This window comes from Myotis yumanensis, unplaced genomic scaffold (assembly GCF_028538775.1).
Source record: "Myotis yumanensis isolate MYYU_CA2020_CCGP unplaced genomic scaffold, mMyoYum1.0.hap1 SCAF_13, whole genome shotgun sequence".
Lineage (NCBI taxonomy): Eukaryota > Metazoa > Chordata > Mammalia > Chiroptera > Vespertilionidae > Myotis > Myotis yumanensis.
The window spans coordinates 18,525,460-18,542,046 of record NW_027223764.1 but is presented as its reverse complement, the minus strand read 5'-3'; the positions used below and the strand labels follow the sequence as shown (position 1 = coordinate 18,542,046).

General features: G+C 50.2%; 1 protein-coding gene across 10 annotated transcripts in view; it reads left to right on the top strand.

Moving 5' to 3' along the window:
- Positions 1-12,992, top strand: part of PAX2 (paired box 2) — a 92,136-nt gene extending 79,144 nt beyond the window's left edge. For 5 of the 10 annotated variants that reach the window (XM_070432493.1, XM_070432498.1, XM_070432492.1 and 2 more), the window contains 3 exons: positions 7,913-8,014; positions 10,196-10,282; positions 10,736-12,992. In XM_070432493.1, coding sequence (XP_070288594.1) covers positions 7,913-8,014; positions 10,196-10,282; positions 10,736-10,857 — 311 coding nt within the window. In that variant the 3' untranslated portion in view covers positions 10,858-12,992. Of the gene's footprint in view, positions 1-7,912; positions 8,015-10,195; positions 10,283-10,716 lie in introns of all 10 variants that reach the window. The other 5 variants (XM_070432502.1, XM_070432497.1, XM_070432501.1 and 2 more) reach the window with 2 other exon arrangements.
- The last annotated feature ends 3,595 nt before the right edge of the window (positions 12,993-16,587 follow it).

Genomic DNA, 16,587 nt, shown 5'->3' with positions numbered 1-16,587 from the left:
GGACCTCACACCTGTGGAAGGACTTGAAAACGTGGGAAATAAGAAACAAAATGAAATATTCTTTAAAAAACTCTTTCCCTCCCCTTTTATTTTATTTTTTAAATATATTTTTATTGATTTCAGAGAGGAAGGGAGAGGGAGAGAGATAGCAACATCAAGGATGAGAGAGAATCATTGATTGGCTGCCTCCTGCACACCCCTACTAGGGATCGAGTCCCCAACCAGGGCATATACGCTAACCAGGAATCAAACCATGACCTCTTGGTTCATAGGTTGACACCCAACCACTGAGCCACAGCGGCCTGGCATTCCCTCTCCTTTTAAAGAATCTTTTACAGACTTAAAGTTTGTTACGTTAGTGCATTATGTAATTTGGATTGGTCATGTGATCATAACTGGTATAGTAAATGTAAGTATATGGTATATTTAGGCAGCAATTACCAATCTAATAACTGTGTATTCTTGGAAGCAGTATAAATGCATGTGTCCAATGCAGCCACAGACTACCAACCTTGAAGCAATCTAATGTCTTCGTTTTCATTACCTTATGAGAAGCAGGCAAACTTGAGGAGAGGTTAGTAAAACAAGAGTTATGCTTTCTGGCCTTAGGGTCCTCCATCGTGTCAAGTGGAGAGCAAAAGTGCTCATTTTCAGAGGAAGGTGCTGAGGAAAAGCATCTCTAAACTCATCGAATATAACTTTTGCTGCATAAATCTATGTCTAATAAGTCTTGCTGTCTGAGCCATCACTGAACCGAAGCATCCCTCTGCTTTGGCAGCTTCCTCTTTATCATTTCCTTGGTATTCTAAATGCTGACTTTTTTTTTTACTTGAGATAAGCTTCTCTGCTTCTTCACGTGTTATTTTGCTGTTCTTTGTATGATCTTGTTTATCAGTACAGTTCAAGTGGCTTCAAACAAATCAGTGCCTTTCCTACACCAAAGAACAGAGGTTCTTTTGGTCTTTTATAAATACTGCTTATTAATCTTTGGATCATGAATACTTTTGAGACTATGCTAAAAGCCATCTAGATATTATTTATATATAAACATTTAATGTATGACTTTATACGGGACTCCCTAAAGCACGTCAATGGAGTCCTACAGGATCAGTGAAACCTTGTTGTGGAAAATGGAAGAACCTGAAACATGCAAGAAACAATAAGTGACAAGATGTTCTGTTATAGGAAGAATTTGCTCAGCATAATCCCAGGTTAATTACCTGGACCAAATAGCTACGAGTATGTATTTCCTGGGTCTACAATATTTGAGACTGTCATTCTAGAATCACCCAAGTATACTGCTTGTTCTGTAGTCCAGTTCTGCCATGTACTAGCTGTGAAATCTTGAACATAATACTTAGTGCCTCTGAGTTTCCGTTTCTCGTCTATAAAATGGTGATTAAAAACAGATCAACATCATAGGTCAGTGGTTCTCAACCTTCCTAATGCCGCAACCCTTTAATACAGTTCCTCGTGTTGTGGTGACCCCCAATTTCATTGTTACAAATTGAACATAATTAAAGCATAGTGATTAATCACAAAAACAATATGTAATTACATACGTGTTTTCCGATGGTCTTAGGCGACCCCTGTGAAAGGGTCATTCAACCCCCAAAGCGGTCGCGACCCACAGATTGAGAACCCCTGTCATAGGTTGATATGAGCATTAAATGAGATAATACACAGAAAATATTTAGGACAGTGCCTAGCATATAGTAGGTGCTCAATGAATGCTGGCTAGCCCAAGTACAGGTAGAAACACAAGCCTGCCCTTGAATCTTAGATGAAATAGCATAAGTTATCTGGTGACTGAAATTTTCCAATTTCTTAACGGTCTTTCACTTTGCTTTTCTCTGTACTTGTAAGAGCAACTTCACTTAGATTCTCTCCAAAACAGTTGATTCGATCTGGCCCATTTGGTAGGGAATGCCTGACAAAAGTGCACTGTCTGATTCAGATGTAGTGATTGCTGTAGAAATTGGCTTTAGAATCTTCAGGGACTTCTGCAGTTGAACTGAGAAGGCATCCTCATCAAGTACAGTGCTTCTAACACTTCTGGGTACTTTAAGAGACTCAACTACTACTGTTTCTTGAAGAGCCTCTTTGTTTTTTAGAAAACTCTCAAAGGAGATTAATACTCCACCCCATGGAGCTTTACTGCAGACTTTCAGTGTCAGTATTTTATTCTTTGTGTCCTCCTTTTTCTTGTCTCATCTTAACGATGGCCGTGGCAATGTGAGATTTTGCTTGTTGGATGACTTCTTTTCCTTTTCTTTGGCTCTTTTGGGAGTACCTGGCTTCGTGTCATCATTATAAGGTAGTGTGGTATAGACGTAGCTTCAAACTTTGGCTCTGTCATTTACTAGCTCTGGAGCCAAAGGAAAGTCATTCTGGCTCTGTGTGCCTCCATTTTCTCAACTTTAAAGCAAGCAAGTTAGACTGATCATCTCAAAGGCTCTTCCATCTTTAAAACTATAATCTTAGGAAGCAAGTCTCCAACATGAAATGTCCATCCCCTTGTAATATGTGGCATTTTATCCATTTGTGATTCTTGGTGCTGTTTTTATGTTACCGGCATTGTCAGTGAGCAAAGCAAATGCTTTACTGCTTCCTATCTCCTGTTGGATGGCACATATTTTATAACTGATGTATTTTGCTGTGTAGCTGGGTTTTTTTTCTCTCTTTCTAAGCTTTTGCTTGTTTAAGGAGGTGGCTGTGCTGTCTTACAGTTTTAGAGTTTGTCTCCACTCCCATTTGTCCATCTGTCTGTAGTAACACAAGACCCAGTGCTCTGTCGATTCTTCCTTGCACTGATTCCATTACCCATTCATATTCTCTCACTAAAAGAGGCTTGCTCAAAGAATGCTGCTGGGCAAATGGTATGACAGTCTTAGTAATTTGAAAACTTCCTGCAGTATGTGTTTTCCATTATTGACAATGGTGTTCCGGGAGAATATATGGCTCCGGCAAGAGTTTGGTCAATGTTTTGCTGCTCTTCAGGTGTCACCTGTGTACTAATGAAGCCATTGAGAGTGCTTTGTATGCAGTAGCTTGCACCTTTGTTGGCTTAGGCATCCGGAACCTGAACGGGCACCTCTTTGTGGTGATACTGATGTTCCAGAATCTGGAGCAGCAGCAGCACAGCTGTATGCTGACCATCCGGAAGCGTGCGTGTTTTACCTCATCATGGGTTTCTTCTCGCACATTCTAAAATGTCTAATAACCACCAAGCTATCTGTATCTATGAGTTGATTTTTGTTTTGTTTGTTCACTTGTTTCTTCTTTTGTTTTATAGTCTACATACGAGTGAAGTCATATAATTTTTGCCCTTTTTTGCCTGACTTATTTCACTTAGCATAATACCCTCGAGGCCCAGCCATGTTGTCACAAATGGCAATATTTCATCTTTTTGTATGGCTGAGTAGTATTCCATTGTATATATACCACATCTTCTTTATCCCTTCATCAGTCAATGAACACTTGGGTTGTTTCCATATCTTATAAATAATGCTGCAATGACCATAGAAGCGCATATATCTTTTTGAATAGGTGTTTTTGTGTTCTTCAAATAAATAAAGATATTGAATGATAATATTGTACACCTGAAACTTCGATAATGTTATAAACCAATATTACTTAAATTTTTTAAAAGTTCATTTTGAGAAAAAAAAAATAGAGTGACAACTTGACTACTAAAAAAAAGTCTGGCCCTAGCCGATTTAGCTCAGTGGATAGAGCATTGGCCTGCGGACCAAAGGGTCCTGGGTTTGATTTCAGCCAAGGGCTCCTCCCTGGCCTGGACCCTGGTTGGTGCTCATGCAGGAGGCAACCAATCAATGTGTTTCTTTCACATTGATCTTTCTCTCTGTCTTTCCCTCTCTCTCCCACTCTCCCTAAATATCAATGGAAAAATATCCTCAGGTGAGGATTAACAATAACAAAAAAAAAGTCTGAATAGCACTCTACAGATTCCGTGTTTAAAGTAGAATTCAGAAATGTCTCTTTCAGGCAACAGTTCTGTGGGTGACCTTCAGCATGCCAAAGTGTCTATATGTTGAAAGTTGGCAAAAGAAAAAGCCAGTGGAAATAAAAGTTGGCAAGAAAAAAATCCAGTGGAAATAAACAAAAAACCCTGGAGGTGTACCTCCAGGTTAGCTGGAAACACTTTTCCAGTCATCCAGCCTCTGAAGCTAAGGACGGGATTGTGTGACAAAAACATATTACAAGGAATTCATGTGTGACAGGTTGTGGAAACCATGCAGCTGAAAATCAGAATTCAGGTGCATTTAAATTCCTGTTTATTAAGAAAGAAGCATAGTTCTTTTCCTAGCTGCTTTGTATACATTAAGATCACAAGACCAAGAGGAATTGGGTTTCTAAATCTTTTACATTCTCTTTAACTCTCCTCTGTCTTGGTCCTTTTTTCTTTTTCTTTTTAAATATGTTTTTATTGATTTCAGAGAGGAAGAGAGAGAGAGAGAGAGAGAAACATCAATGATGAGAGAGAATCATTGTTCAGCTGTCTCCTGCACACCCCTACTGGGGATCAAGCCCATAACCCGGGTATATGTCCTTGACCAGAATCGAACCTGGAACCTTTCAGTACATAGGCCGATGCTCTACCCACTGAGCCAAACCAGCTAGGGCTGTCTTGGTCTGTTTTTGACCAATATATGTCATATTATTAATCTCTCTAGGAATTAATAGATATGGCTGTCATTGTCCATTTCAGGTCCACTTCTCTGAGAGGTGGTCAGAAGGAGTAGACCATTTATTGACAATAGAAGTCAATGAAAGAAAACCCACAACAAAGCAAACAGATTCTTTCTGCTATCTCTCTGGGAGTCTAAAGCAATCTCTTGTTTAATAGTTCCACTCTGTTGTTTATTTTTGAGTTTTACAGTGTAAGAAATTGGCTATAATAGATAGGTTAGAGAAAAATTATTCTATTGCATGAGAAAGCTGAGTCACAATATTTGAGTCCCTTACTGTTAATCTTTCGTTAACCTGTAAACACTCATAATCCACTGTTCAAACTATTTTTAGAGAAAAAGGCAAATTCAAACATTTACATTTATCCCAGCCTTTACCTCTTTAAAGGAGACCAACAAATATGAAACAATTAAAAAACAATATAGCCCCCTCTATTATTTTTGTTGGCTATAAATGCATAGAATGATAGAAAATTAACAAGTATTTATTGCGCACCTACCATTTCTCAACTGTGCAAGAAAGCACAGAAGACAGGACCCTCAGTTTGATTATGATCTGCTTGAAGAAGCAAGCCATGATACGAAACAACAGGGCTGGTATAATATGAAATATAATGACATGCTCATCCATGGAGCACAGACGCTACAGAAGTTTAGGAGAGATAAACTCTGAAGGGTAGAATAGTAGGGGTTTGAGCTGGAAGGAGAAGGAAACTATGAGTAAGAAGATGAAAATGATATGGCAAAAGCACAGAGGTTTCACAGCAACACGCCAGTGAAAACAGTCAAACTAAACGAGGAGGGGTGCAAATCAGAGCTGAGGAAGCTGGCTGGGAGGAGTTCCTGGGACGCTGTGAAAGCCTGGCAGAGTTTAGATTCACACTGTAGTCTACACAGAATCAATGATGGTTTTTACAAGGGAAGTGTTGAGAGCAATGTTTTATGAGGACAAGCCAAGCATCCACACTTGGGAGAGACCTGAGAGGGAAGAATGTAGAGGCGGGGAATATAAGCAAGAGAATTGTTGTGGCAAACCAAGGGCAGGTCTTAGGAGCTGAGCTCTGGAGGTGTTGGAGGAAATGGAGAAGGGACAGATGTCACAGACATTGCTAAGCAGAACTGGGCACACTTGGTGACTGACTTCATATGGAGGGGGAGGGAAAGACCATGTCAAGAAAGACTCCAATATTTTTGGTCTCGTGGTCTTCAAGTAAGTTGTTGGTAGAACTGATCATGGAGACAGTGAATCAGCTTTTATTCCTGTCAAGTGTGAGGTGACAGTGGGACAGCTAATGAAAATGTTCAGCAGGAAGCTAGAAATACAGAAATTTGAACTGTATCTCTGTAGTCTGAGGGTAGGAAAGGTGAATCACTCAGATATGTTAAGGTGGGGATGAGGAAACTCAGAAAAGTAGGAGGAGAGGTCACTTTCAAGGTGAGAGTGGCAAGGAGAGAGAGAGAGAGAGAGAGAGAGAGAGAGAGAGAGAGAGAGAGAGAGAGAAAGAGAGAGAGAGAGAAAGACTGCCCCTTTGGAATAGACATTAGGAGGATGAGGATTAGTGAAAGTGAACTGGGACAGATATGCATAGTTCCATAACTTCCTCTAGCCACACCTTGCTTTCCCAGGGTTGGACAGAGGCACTAGAGTGGGAGAGTGGCACTGGATGAAGAGGAGGATAAAGGGAATTTGGAGAGGATGAATGGGCCCCAGGAGAGCAGGAAGTAGTGTCTAGGGCAGTGATGTCGAACCTATGACACGCGAACTCATTTTTTGGGGTTGATTTTTCTTTGTTAAATGGCATTTAAATATATAAAATAAATATCAAAAATATAAATCTTTGTTTTACTATGGTTGCAAATATCAAAAAATTTCTATATGTGACACGGCACCAGAGTTAAGTTAGGGTTTTTCAAAATGCTGACACGCCGAGCTCAAAAGGTTCGCCATCACTGGTCTAGGGCGTGAAAGAATGGGAGAAGAGGGCGATTTTTGTTGTTGTTAATCCTCACCTGAGGATATTTTTTCCCATTGGTTTTTAGAGAGTGGAAGGGTGAGAGAGAGAGAAAAACATCGATGCGAGAGAGACACATCGGTTGGTTGCTTCCTGCACGCGCCCTGATAGGGGCCAGAGATTGAGCCTGAAACCAAGGTACTTGCCCTTGACCAGAATCAGACCAGCAACCCTTCAGTCGTGGGCTGACACTCTCACCACTGAGCAAAACCGGCCTGGGTATGAGGACAAATTATTATGATTAGCAATTGGAGCATACTAAAATGCAAAGGGGGAAAATGCAAAGGGAGGTGGTGACCTCTTCATGGTGGTAAAGGGGACAGGCAGGGAGGGAGGCCACTCACTCAGGTGCAGGTATGTGGAAGAGGAGATGTCTGTGGACCATGGGTATTTCCCTAATGTTGACTTGATTTGCCTTCCCATTAAGGAAAGCCCTGCCTCCCACTCTCCAGGCTCTAGCTAATAGAGGACTCTCAGGACAGATGTCCAGCAGTTGGTGGTGGGGGTGGGGGGGTGCGTGGGGAGTGCAGATTTTGGAACTTGATCTGATCCACTTGCACTGTTGGCTCAAAAGCTTCTGATTCACTTCGGAGATGGTTTTCTGTCATTTAAATGCCATAAACACTAACAGCAGAATAGCTCACTGGCTGGCCCCCTGCTCTCCACACCGGCCAGGCCCAGCACCTGCAGCATCTCTTGGAGAGGAAAAGAAAGACCCATTATCCCATGTGGGTGGTGGGGGGTATCTTCCAAACCTGAAGGAAAGGTAGGGTGTTAGGGAGGAGAGAGATGAGCAAGATCACAGAGGTCCATTTGGTTACTGGAGAGACCACAGCTGAAGACCTGGCTGGGAAGGAAGAGTAAAGCCAGGTCATCCTCCCGCCCTTCTCCATCTGGGTTTGGGCTACAAAGAGACACAGCAAAGGCAAACACGTACACACACACACACACGCACCGAGAAAGAGCTACACAGAGTGGAGGTGCATACACAGCTGATCATAGGACAGACATTTAGGTCACGAGCTCATACACTTGTAAAGGCACACCCGGATCTGCTCATCACCTGCATCTCTGTCTGCACACAGTTCTTTCTTCTCCAAGGGTTTTCTTCCCATGGAGTGCCCTGGTGTGAGTAGAGGCAGGCCCCTCTCTGCCAGGCCTCATGCCTTCCCCTTTGTGTTTTTCCAGGTCGTGACATGGCGAGCACCACTCTGCCTGGTTACCCCCCTCACGTGCCCCCCACTGGCCAGGGAAGCTACCCCACCTCCACCCTGGCAGGAATGGTGCCTGGTAGGTGACAATGCTGTAGCTGCCTAATTTATGTGGGGGTAACTAAATTGTGGGTGAGCTGCTGAGTGGTCTTTAGGCTGAGGCTGGGGGTGGGAAGAGATCCAACATCCCCTCCCCCCAACCACTGCTATTCTACACCTCACTCTCCCTAGAGCTGCAGTTGGTCCCTCATCCTCTTTCATAAGCAACCTAGGGAAGGAGCTTGCAGACATGCCCCTTGTGTGCATCCCACTGTATGTCATGGCCCCTTCACAGGGCCCACCCACTCAAGCCTGTGCCCAGGGAGCACTCAGCCTCAGCTCCACCCTCAGTGCCCCAGCCCACCCCCAGCCAGCTGACACTGCTTGGAAGAGCCTGCCCTGGTTTCCATGGAAACTTGGATCCAAGAACCATTTCCAGAAACATGTCAGTCACTCAGACAAAGCCACCCTGGTCCACACCAACCCACAGGGAAGACTAGAGTTAAGAACCTACCCCACCCTAGAGAGAAGAGGGAACCTACCCCACCCCGAATGAAAGAGGAATGGGGGACAGGCTACGGCAGGAACCAGAGAGGCTAGCTCCAGAGAAATGAGCTAAAGTACCCCCACATGTCCTCAGAGGAACCAGGCTCTTGGCTCCTCAGAGTGCAGACCATCCCCTGGCAAGGTGCAGCTGGGTCAGGCTGTGTGAATCAGAGAGGCAGAGGTCGCTTTTTGGCTCTGGTGTTGTGCTCTTCCCCACCCCTCACCTCAGATTGGAGCCAGACTTGAAGCCAAAGAGAGTTGAAGCACCTATTTGCATAAACACCGGAAAACTCTTGGTTAATAAGGGTGAGACTCACTGGGCCTGCACCGCTCCCATGGTTGCCTTCTTGTGTGCCCCTTCCCTGAGGCTCAGGTCTCATGGGAGGAGGGTGGGTAGAAAAGGGTGACTGGCCCCCTTCCTGGACTGTCCATCCAGGGACAGCCTGGATAAGCAGAGTTGGGGGAAGGGCATGGCTGAGAGGGCCATTGCTGCAGAGTGTGGTAGAAAGGGGGCTGAAGAGACTTAGAGGAACTGGGTAGGAGGAGCTGAGGGGTGTGGGTGAGGAGACCCAGATGTGGGGTAGGGGGAGTAGAAGTGTTGAGAGCAAGGAGACTCATCCAGGAAGGTCCCAGCAGTGAGCTGGTGGAGGCTGGAGAAGGTCTTGGAGAGCTGGGGTGAGGGAGGGGGGAGTCTGTAAGGAGGTGGGGATGAGGGGAGCGCAGAGAGCTCGTGGTGGCAAGGGGGGAGTCGTTAAACAGAATCTAGTGCTGATGAGGAAATTACACTTGTTTCATTAGCGATGGGGAAGGAGATAGCTCAGTTCCTCTTGGTCACAGTTGAGCTCAGAAGCTCATTATCCTGCTGCACGCATGCTTTCCCTCCTCGTCAATAAACAGGCTTTCCAGTGGCTGCATCCCCCACCCCCACCCCAGCTCCCTCTCCGAGAGGGGCCCCTTCTCCTCTACTTAACCCGCGGTTAGGGATCACTGTAAACAGTCTGGGGTCATCACACAGGAGAAAGGGCGAGGGGGAAACCCGGAGATGTGGCCTTTCTCCCGTGGAGGGAGTGAAGCAGCTTCCGACGGGCTGGGAGCCCACGGGGCCCTCCGCTCACTGCTCACGGCTGGGCAGGCAGTTCACCTGCTGCCCGCCACCTCCTTCCCCTGCTGCGTGCCCCACAAGTCCGGTCTCTCGGAGGGAAACGTGGGAGGGGGGTTCCCAGCAGAACCCAAGCCCTTTGCTTTGGCACAGTACTAAGATGCCATTTTTAGGACTTTCTGGGACAAAATGTCCCCAGGGCCTTTCTTCGCCACCCTCGCCCGCTTCCACCCCGGGGGGGCTATGGCTCCCAGAACCAGAGTCTGCGCTAAAAAGACCCTGTCCTCCCACGCAGCGGGGTAGGCGTGCCTGGACCCAGAATAAACCCTTCTCGGGTGCCAGAGACGCCCCCTCGAGGTGTCCTAGGGGAGCACCGCCCCGCAGGTCTCTCCACTCCCGTGTGCGAGGGTCGTGGGTGCAGCTGCATCCACCCCCCCTCACCCTGTACACACGCACCCAGGGCTCTCCCCACGCGGTCTCGATGGATTGCTCCGCCTTCGCCTGGCCCACAGCCTGCAACATCGGGTCCGCCTCGGTGTTGCGCTTGTCTGATCCCACTCCCCCACCCTCCCGCAGGGAGCGAGTTCTCCGGCAACCCGTACAGCCACCCCCAGTACACGGCCTACAACGAGGCTTGGAGATTCAGCAACCCCGCCTTACTAAGTGAGTACGCCACCCGGCAGCCGGCGGCTCAGCGCGCCCGCCCGCCGCCCGCCGCTGCCCCACGCGTCCCACTCCAGCCACCGGACCTCCGGTGCCGGCCGGGCAGGCCCGCAGTGCAGCACGGAAGCCCGGCGTCCCTGCCGACCCCGCGCCTCCCGCCCCCTTCCCCTCCTCGCCCTCCTAGTCGCTAAAAGGGCCTGGCTGCCCCAGTGTCAGCCTCCCTGCAAGATCCGCAGTCGGGCGGCGTGGTCGCCCATGGGGTCCCCCGCCCCCCCCCCCCCCCCCCCCCCCCCGGGAATGCAGCTCTCCCAGCCCCTCAGCCCAGCCCAGGTCTGCCTGCCCCGAGCCCCGGGAGGTCTTTGCTTTGCTTTCCTCTTTTTGTTCTCCTGTTTGTCCTCTCACCCAGCCCATTCTTCTCCTGTGTTAACTTCCAGGTTCCCCTTATTATTATAGTGCCGCCCCCCGGGGTTCCGCCCCTGCCGCTGCTGCCGCTGCCTATGACCGCCACTAGTTACCGCGGGGACCACATCAAGCTCCAGGCCGACAGCTTCGGCCTCCACATCGTCCCTGTCTGACCGCCCACCCCGAGGGAGGGAGGACCTCCTCGACTCGCAGCCTCCTGGCCGCCGCCCCAGCCCCCACCCCCCCCGCCCCACCCAGGACGCCTGCAGCCCTTCGCGTCACCCGGCCCGGGCCGGACGGGACTAGTGGAGCCTCCGGCGGGACCCTCGGGCCCGGCTGGGCCCACCGACCCCGCCCCTCTCCGCCCGCCTGGACTTCGAAGGGCACCGAGGAGGGCGCACCCAGCTCGCCCCGGCCTCGCCCGAGCTGCACCCGAGCCGGCCGCCGCTGGGCGCGGGGACACGTTCTGTGACACACAATCAGCGCGGACTGCAGCGCGGCCCAGCCCAGGAGCAGCCAGCCTCGCCAGGAGGCCTCGCCGCAGGGCCTGGGCAAAGGAAATGAACAAACTGGTTTTCTGCGGGAGGAAGAGCCTCCTGCCTAACCCTCGGGAAAAGCCCTCGCACCCGCGCCAGCCGGACTGCCCCCGCCTTCCGAGTGCGCCCCGCCCCGAAAGGTGGACTGGAGTGGCGGCTGGGCTCTAGCGGGGAAGGTGGGGGTCGTCTGGTCTTTCCGAGGTTGGGACCCCAGGCACGCAGGCCCCAGCAGCCCGCACCCACCGAGCCGACTCCACCAGAGCCGACTCCACCAGAGCCCCAGCTCCCCAGGGCCCAGGCACCCCCTACTAGTGAGGAGACTCGCAGCCCCACCTTGCCCCTACCTCAGCGTCTCTGCCTTCTGTGACCCCCCCCCCCCCCAAGACTTCCCTCCTGCCCGTCCTTTTCCCCACCCACGGTGCTCTGCATCCCTGCTCCCTCTCTCACCACCCATCGGAGGCTCTCCAGTGCGTCCCTCCCCCGACACAGACTCTGGATCTGAGCTGCGGCGGGGGGGGGGTCTGAGCAGGGTCTGAGCTGCGGCGGGGGGGGGGGGCGCCCATCCCACCCCCAGCTCCTCCTCCGGCAGGAACTGAACAGAACCGCAAAAAGTCTACATTTATTTAATATGATGATCTTTGCAAAAAGGAAAAAACAAAAGCCCAACAGGCTGCTGCTCTGTAGAAAGACGATGTGTGTCGTGCGCGAAGGCGAACCCCAGTGTATATAACCCCACCCCGCGCCCCGCCCGGTAGAGTCCCCGCCGCCCGCCCGCCCGCCCTGCCTGTAGATACGCCCCGCGCTCTGTGCTGTGAGAGTCGCCGCTCGCTGGGGGGTGGGGGGAGGGGGACACAGCTACACGCCCACTGAAGCACAGCACGTCCTGGGGGAGGGGGGCATTTTTTATGTTACAAAAAAAAAAAATTACGAAAGAAAAGAAATCTCTATGCAAAACGACGAACATGGTCCTGTGGACTCCTCTCGCCTCTGTTCTGTTGGCTGTTTCTCTGTAATTCCACGTTCTCATTCGCTCATCTTTCTCTTGCGCATCTCTCCCCTCTCTCCGTCTCTTTCTCCGCAGTCCGTTTCTCTCCGTCTTTGTCTCTGTCTCTGTCCCTCCCGCGGCCTCTCCTCCGCCCAGGCCCGGCCGCCAGGCCCGTGCAGCTAACTCAGCGGTGGCGGCTCCACTCCCGGGCTCGTCCCCTCGAGGCTGCTGTGCCCCGCGCGCCCTGCGCCGCCGGCGGCTGGGCCGGGCCGCCCCGCCCCGTAGTTGCTCTCTCGGTAGCGGCGATGCGCCCTGCATGTCTCCTCACCCGTGGATCGTGACGACTCGAAATAACAGAAACAAAGTCAATAAAAGTGAAAATAAATAAATAAATAAAAATTCTTAAATACGAAAGGCTTGGCGTCCTCGCCCAGATCTCTCTCCCCTTCGAGCCTTTTTTTTATTTAAAAAGGAAAACGAGAAAAGAGAATAGTTTAAGGGAACAACCGGCGCCTAGCCAGGCTCCAGGGGCCTGAGCGGGGCGGCAAGGGCACCGAGGTTCGAACTCCGAGGCTCGACCCATTCCAGTCCTGGGGGGGCACCAGCGCCACGACCCAGCCGAACCCTCGAGAGACAGCCCCCCCATAGCTCTGGTCTCCTTGGCCACTTGAAGCGCGTCGGTTCGTTTTGATTCTTTTCTTTTTCTTTCTTTTTTTATTGTGCACATGAGAAATAAATAATAAATAATAATAATAATAAATAAATAATAATAAAATTTTGTATGTCACTCCCCATGGCTCCAGGTTTGTCTCTCCCTGTCTCTGGGACAGGCCTCCCCTCCCGCTGGTGGATCCCAGATAACCCCCTCAGTGACCCTCCAAGCCACGCTCCCCTGCCACCCCTTTACCAGGACCCTCGTGGCGGCAGCTGAAAGCAGGCGAAGGCCCAGACCACGGGGCCCTTCCGTAGTCACCCGCCCTTGGGACAAGAAGCTTTCCAAAACGTAAGAATCACTTCGGGGTACACATCTATAGCAGGCCGATGGTCGCCCTGCCTCTCCACCCGCTCCCAGATTTAGGGGTCAGAAGCCCTCTCCCGGTGGGTGGAGGGTGGGGATGGCTTGCTGTCCTGCCTCCTTTCTCCAATCCTCCGCGCAGCCGCAATTTCATCCCGCAAGTCTGCACTGAGACCGCGGAGTGGTCACAAGTTTCCTTGCCAACACTTAGCTCCGCGGAGACTCGGGTAGAATCCGCCAGCTCGCGGGACCTCGCGCGCCCCCTGTGTCTGGCGGCGCCCGGGCCCTCGCCAACAGCAATTAGGATTGGTGTGGTCTGGTTGTGTCCCGAGAGGGGTCTGTGGGTCCGTAGGTGCTTCCATTTCTGTTGGACTGGGTGGGTAGATGTTCCTAGGTGGGCCGGGTCGGGGAAGCGGGGGTGGGGGGGGGGGTGGGGGGGGGGAACTGTTTGCTTTTTCCGGGCATTCTCACTGCTCTTGTGCTGGGGGCGGGGGGGGGGGGGGGGGGGGGGGGATCCGTGTCTATCCTGTGTCTGTTCCCATTTGGGAGAAGGATGGGTGATTGTCCAGGATTGCCCAGGCAGCATCTGAAATACTTGAAAGGGTCTTCTCTCGATCCCTTCAACAACCCCTCAACTCCAGCCCCGCCTAAAGGCTGCAGCTTTCACCTGATCTCACCCGTGGAGACAACTCAGCTCTTGGCTGGGCCTCCTCCCTCCCGGAAGGCTCCTGATGCTGAGCTGCCAGGGCATCCTCTTGGCTGGGAGCAGTGTGTCCCAGACACCTCCTTCCCTCCAGGATCCCAGAGGCCTTTCCTTCCCCAAGCCTATTTGCCTAGCTTCGCCCCCTCTGACACTTCAGGAGGATGTGCAGGATCCCCAACAAATCAGCAAGCCCCTAATTAATCTCCTTCTTCCTCCCTCTCCCCTGTGGCCCCTCCCAATTCCCCACCTCAGCAAATGACAGTCCCACCTTCTGACCTTGCTTGGTACTGCCCCTCTTGACTCATTTTCCTGGAAGGGTGGTCTTCAAAGTTATTTTAAATCATACATCCTATCAGTAAAAAGAATTCTTAACGTGTGCCTCCCATCCTATATAATAAAAGGCTAACATGCACATCGACTGAAGGGCAGAACAACCGGTCACTATGACACGCACTGACCACCAGGGGGCAGACGCTCAATGCAGAAGCTGCCTCCTGGTGGTCAGTGCACTCCCCCAGGGGGAGCACTGCTCAGCCAGAAGCCAGGCTCACAGCTGGGGAGCGGTGGTGGGAACCTCTCCCACCTCTGAGGCAGTCAGACATCCCCTGAGGGGTCCCAGACTGTGAAAAAGCACAGGCCAGGCTCAGGGACCCCCCAGTTTCCCAATGTCATGCACCAGGCCTCTAGTATAATATATTTATTTAAATATTTACTTATTTATAAATTCCACAAATGTACAACTGGACTAACAAATTATGAATTTCATAAGACATAAAATAGTAAAAAGATGAGGTTGGAATACATAGACATAGAAGCTCTAATGCAGTGGTCGCCAACCTTTCAGACCTCACGGACCACCAGTGGTCCACGGACCACCAGTTGGTGACTGCTGCTCTAATGTTCTCTATGATAAATGGATTCTCTTGTACCCCCTGGGAGATGTTCACCCTACTTTTGAGATCCTGCTCAGAACCCATCAAAACCCAGCATGGCAGAACTCCTGACCACTGCCTGATGTCTAGCAGGTAAGTTCCTGGAAGTTGTCAAGGCACTGGTTTGGCCCAGTCAATGCTGCCCTCATCATAGATAGCAGGCTACCTGGCCCCCAGTCCCTGGCTTTGCTTCCAGGTGCTCCCAGACTGGGAACACTGCTTTGCCTAACACATCAAATTGGGAGTCAGGGCCTTTTACCTGGTTCCCACCAGAACTCCTTACCTTCTGTTCTATGTCTGGTCTCCCCACACCAAATTGGACAGTGAGAGTGCCCCTGTTGAGAGTGACCACCTCTGTACAGACGCTTTCATGCTGTTTCTCCTGGAGTGTTGGTTTCTGCTTGGAATCAGCCTGAGGATCCCCGAAACATGTTCTATTTTGAGCAGTTGCCTGTTCTAACTTCAGCCCCATATACACGTCCCAAACATAAATAAGGCCTGTTCTCCATAACTGACCCAATTCTGACTCTGCTAGACCTATCCCCAGCCCACTCCCAGAGTTGAGCTACACCAAGTATGACAATTATAAACAGATTAAGAAAGGTGTCCTGGGTTGAGGGAACAGCAGGAACAAAGACATGGAAGCAGGGAAGTATACCAGATAGAATGTGGCTGGAGCACCAGGTGGCAGGAGATGAAGCTTTAAAATAGTTAAGTGCCAGGACACCATGCTAGAAATGTCAAAATGGTATTCATCACTGAATACCATGGCTTCCTTAAGGAGGCTGTCCCACTCAATCTCCTCCTGCCATATCTGTGCCAATGACTGACTCCAAGCTGATTCAATGATTCCCTCTCTCTCACGACACAGCACTAGGAAGTATAGAGAGAATAAGGCCATTAACCATTAGCAGCAAAGCCCAATGGAAACGCTAAGGCAGTGGTTCTCAACCTTCTGGCCCTTTAAATACAGTTGCTCATGTTGTGACCCAACCATAAAATTATTTTCGTTGCTACTTCATAACTGTAATGTTGCTACTGTTATGAATCGTAATGTAAATATCTGATATGCAGGATGGTCTTAGGCAACCCCTGTGAAAGGGTTGTTCGACCACCAAGGGGGTCGCGACCCACAGGTTGAGAACCACTGCTCTAAGGGGATTCCCCAAGTCTTCCTCATCTCAGTCAAGCACCGCTTCATTGACTGCTTCTGTCTTTCCCATCCCATATCTGATCCACCAGCAAAACTAGACAGCTCTGCCTTTAAAATAGGTTCAGAATTTGACCACTTCTAACAATCTGCACTATACCATGCCAGTCCAAGCCTGGATCCTTCACCTGGTTTTGCAAAAGAAGTCCTAATTGGCCTTCCTATTTCCATCTTTACCCCCCTCCCATTCCAGTCTATTCTCCCCCAGCAGCAGAGTGATGCTCCCAACATGTAAAGCAGATCATGACCCTCCTCTGCTCAGAGGCCTCCAGTGGCTCCTCTTCTCCCTCAAAGTCAGAATCCTAAATCTGATCTACAAGGCCCTACATGGTTTGGCTATCTGCCCTCTCACTCCCTCCCTCCCTGACTCCCACTGCCACTCCTAACTCACCTCCCATTACCTCCTCAGCTCACTGTGCTCTGAGCCTACTGGCCTCTGTGCTTTAATTACACCAAGCACAAGCCTTCCCAAGGCATCTGCACTTCATGTGATCCAGATAGACTGGCTCCCCGCTTCCTTAA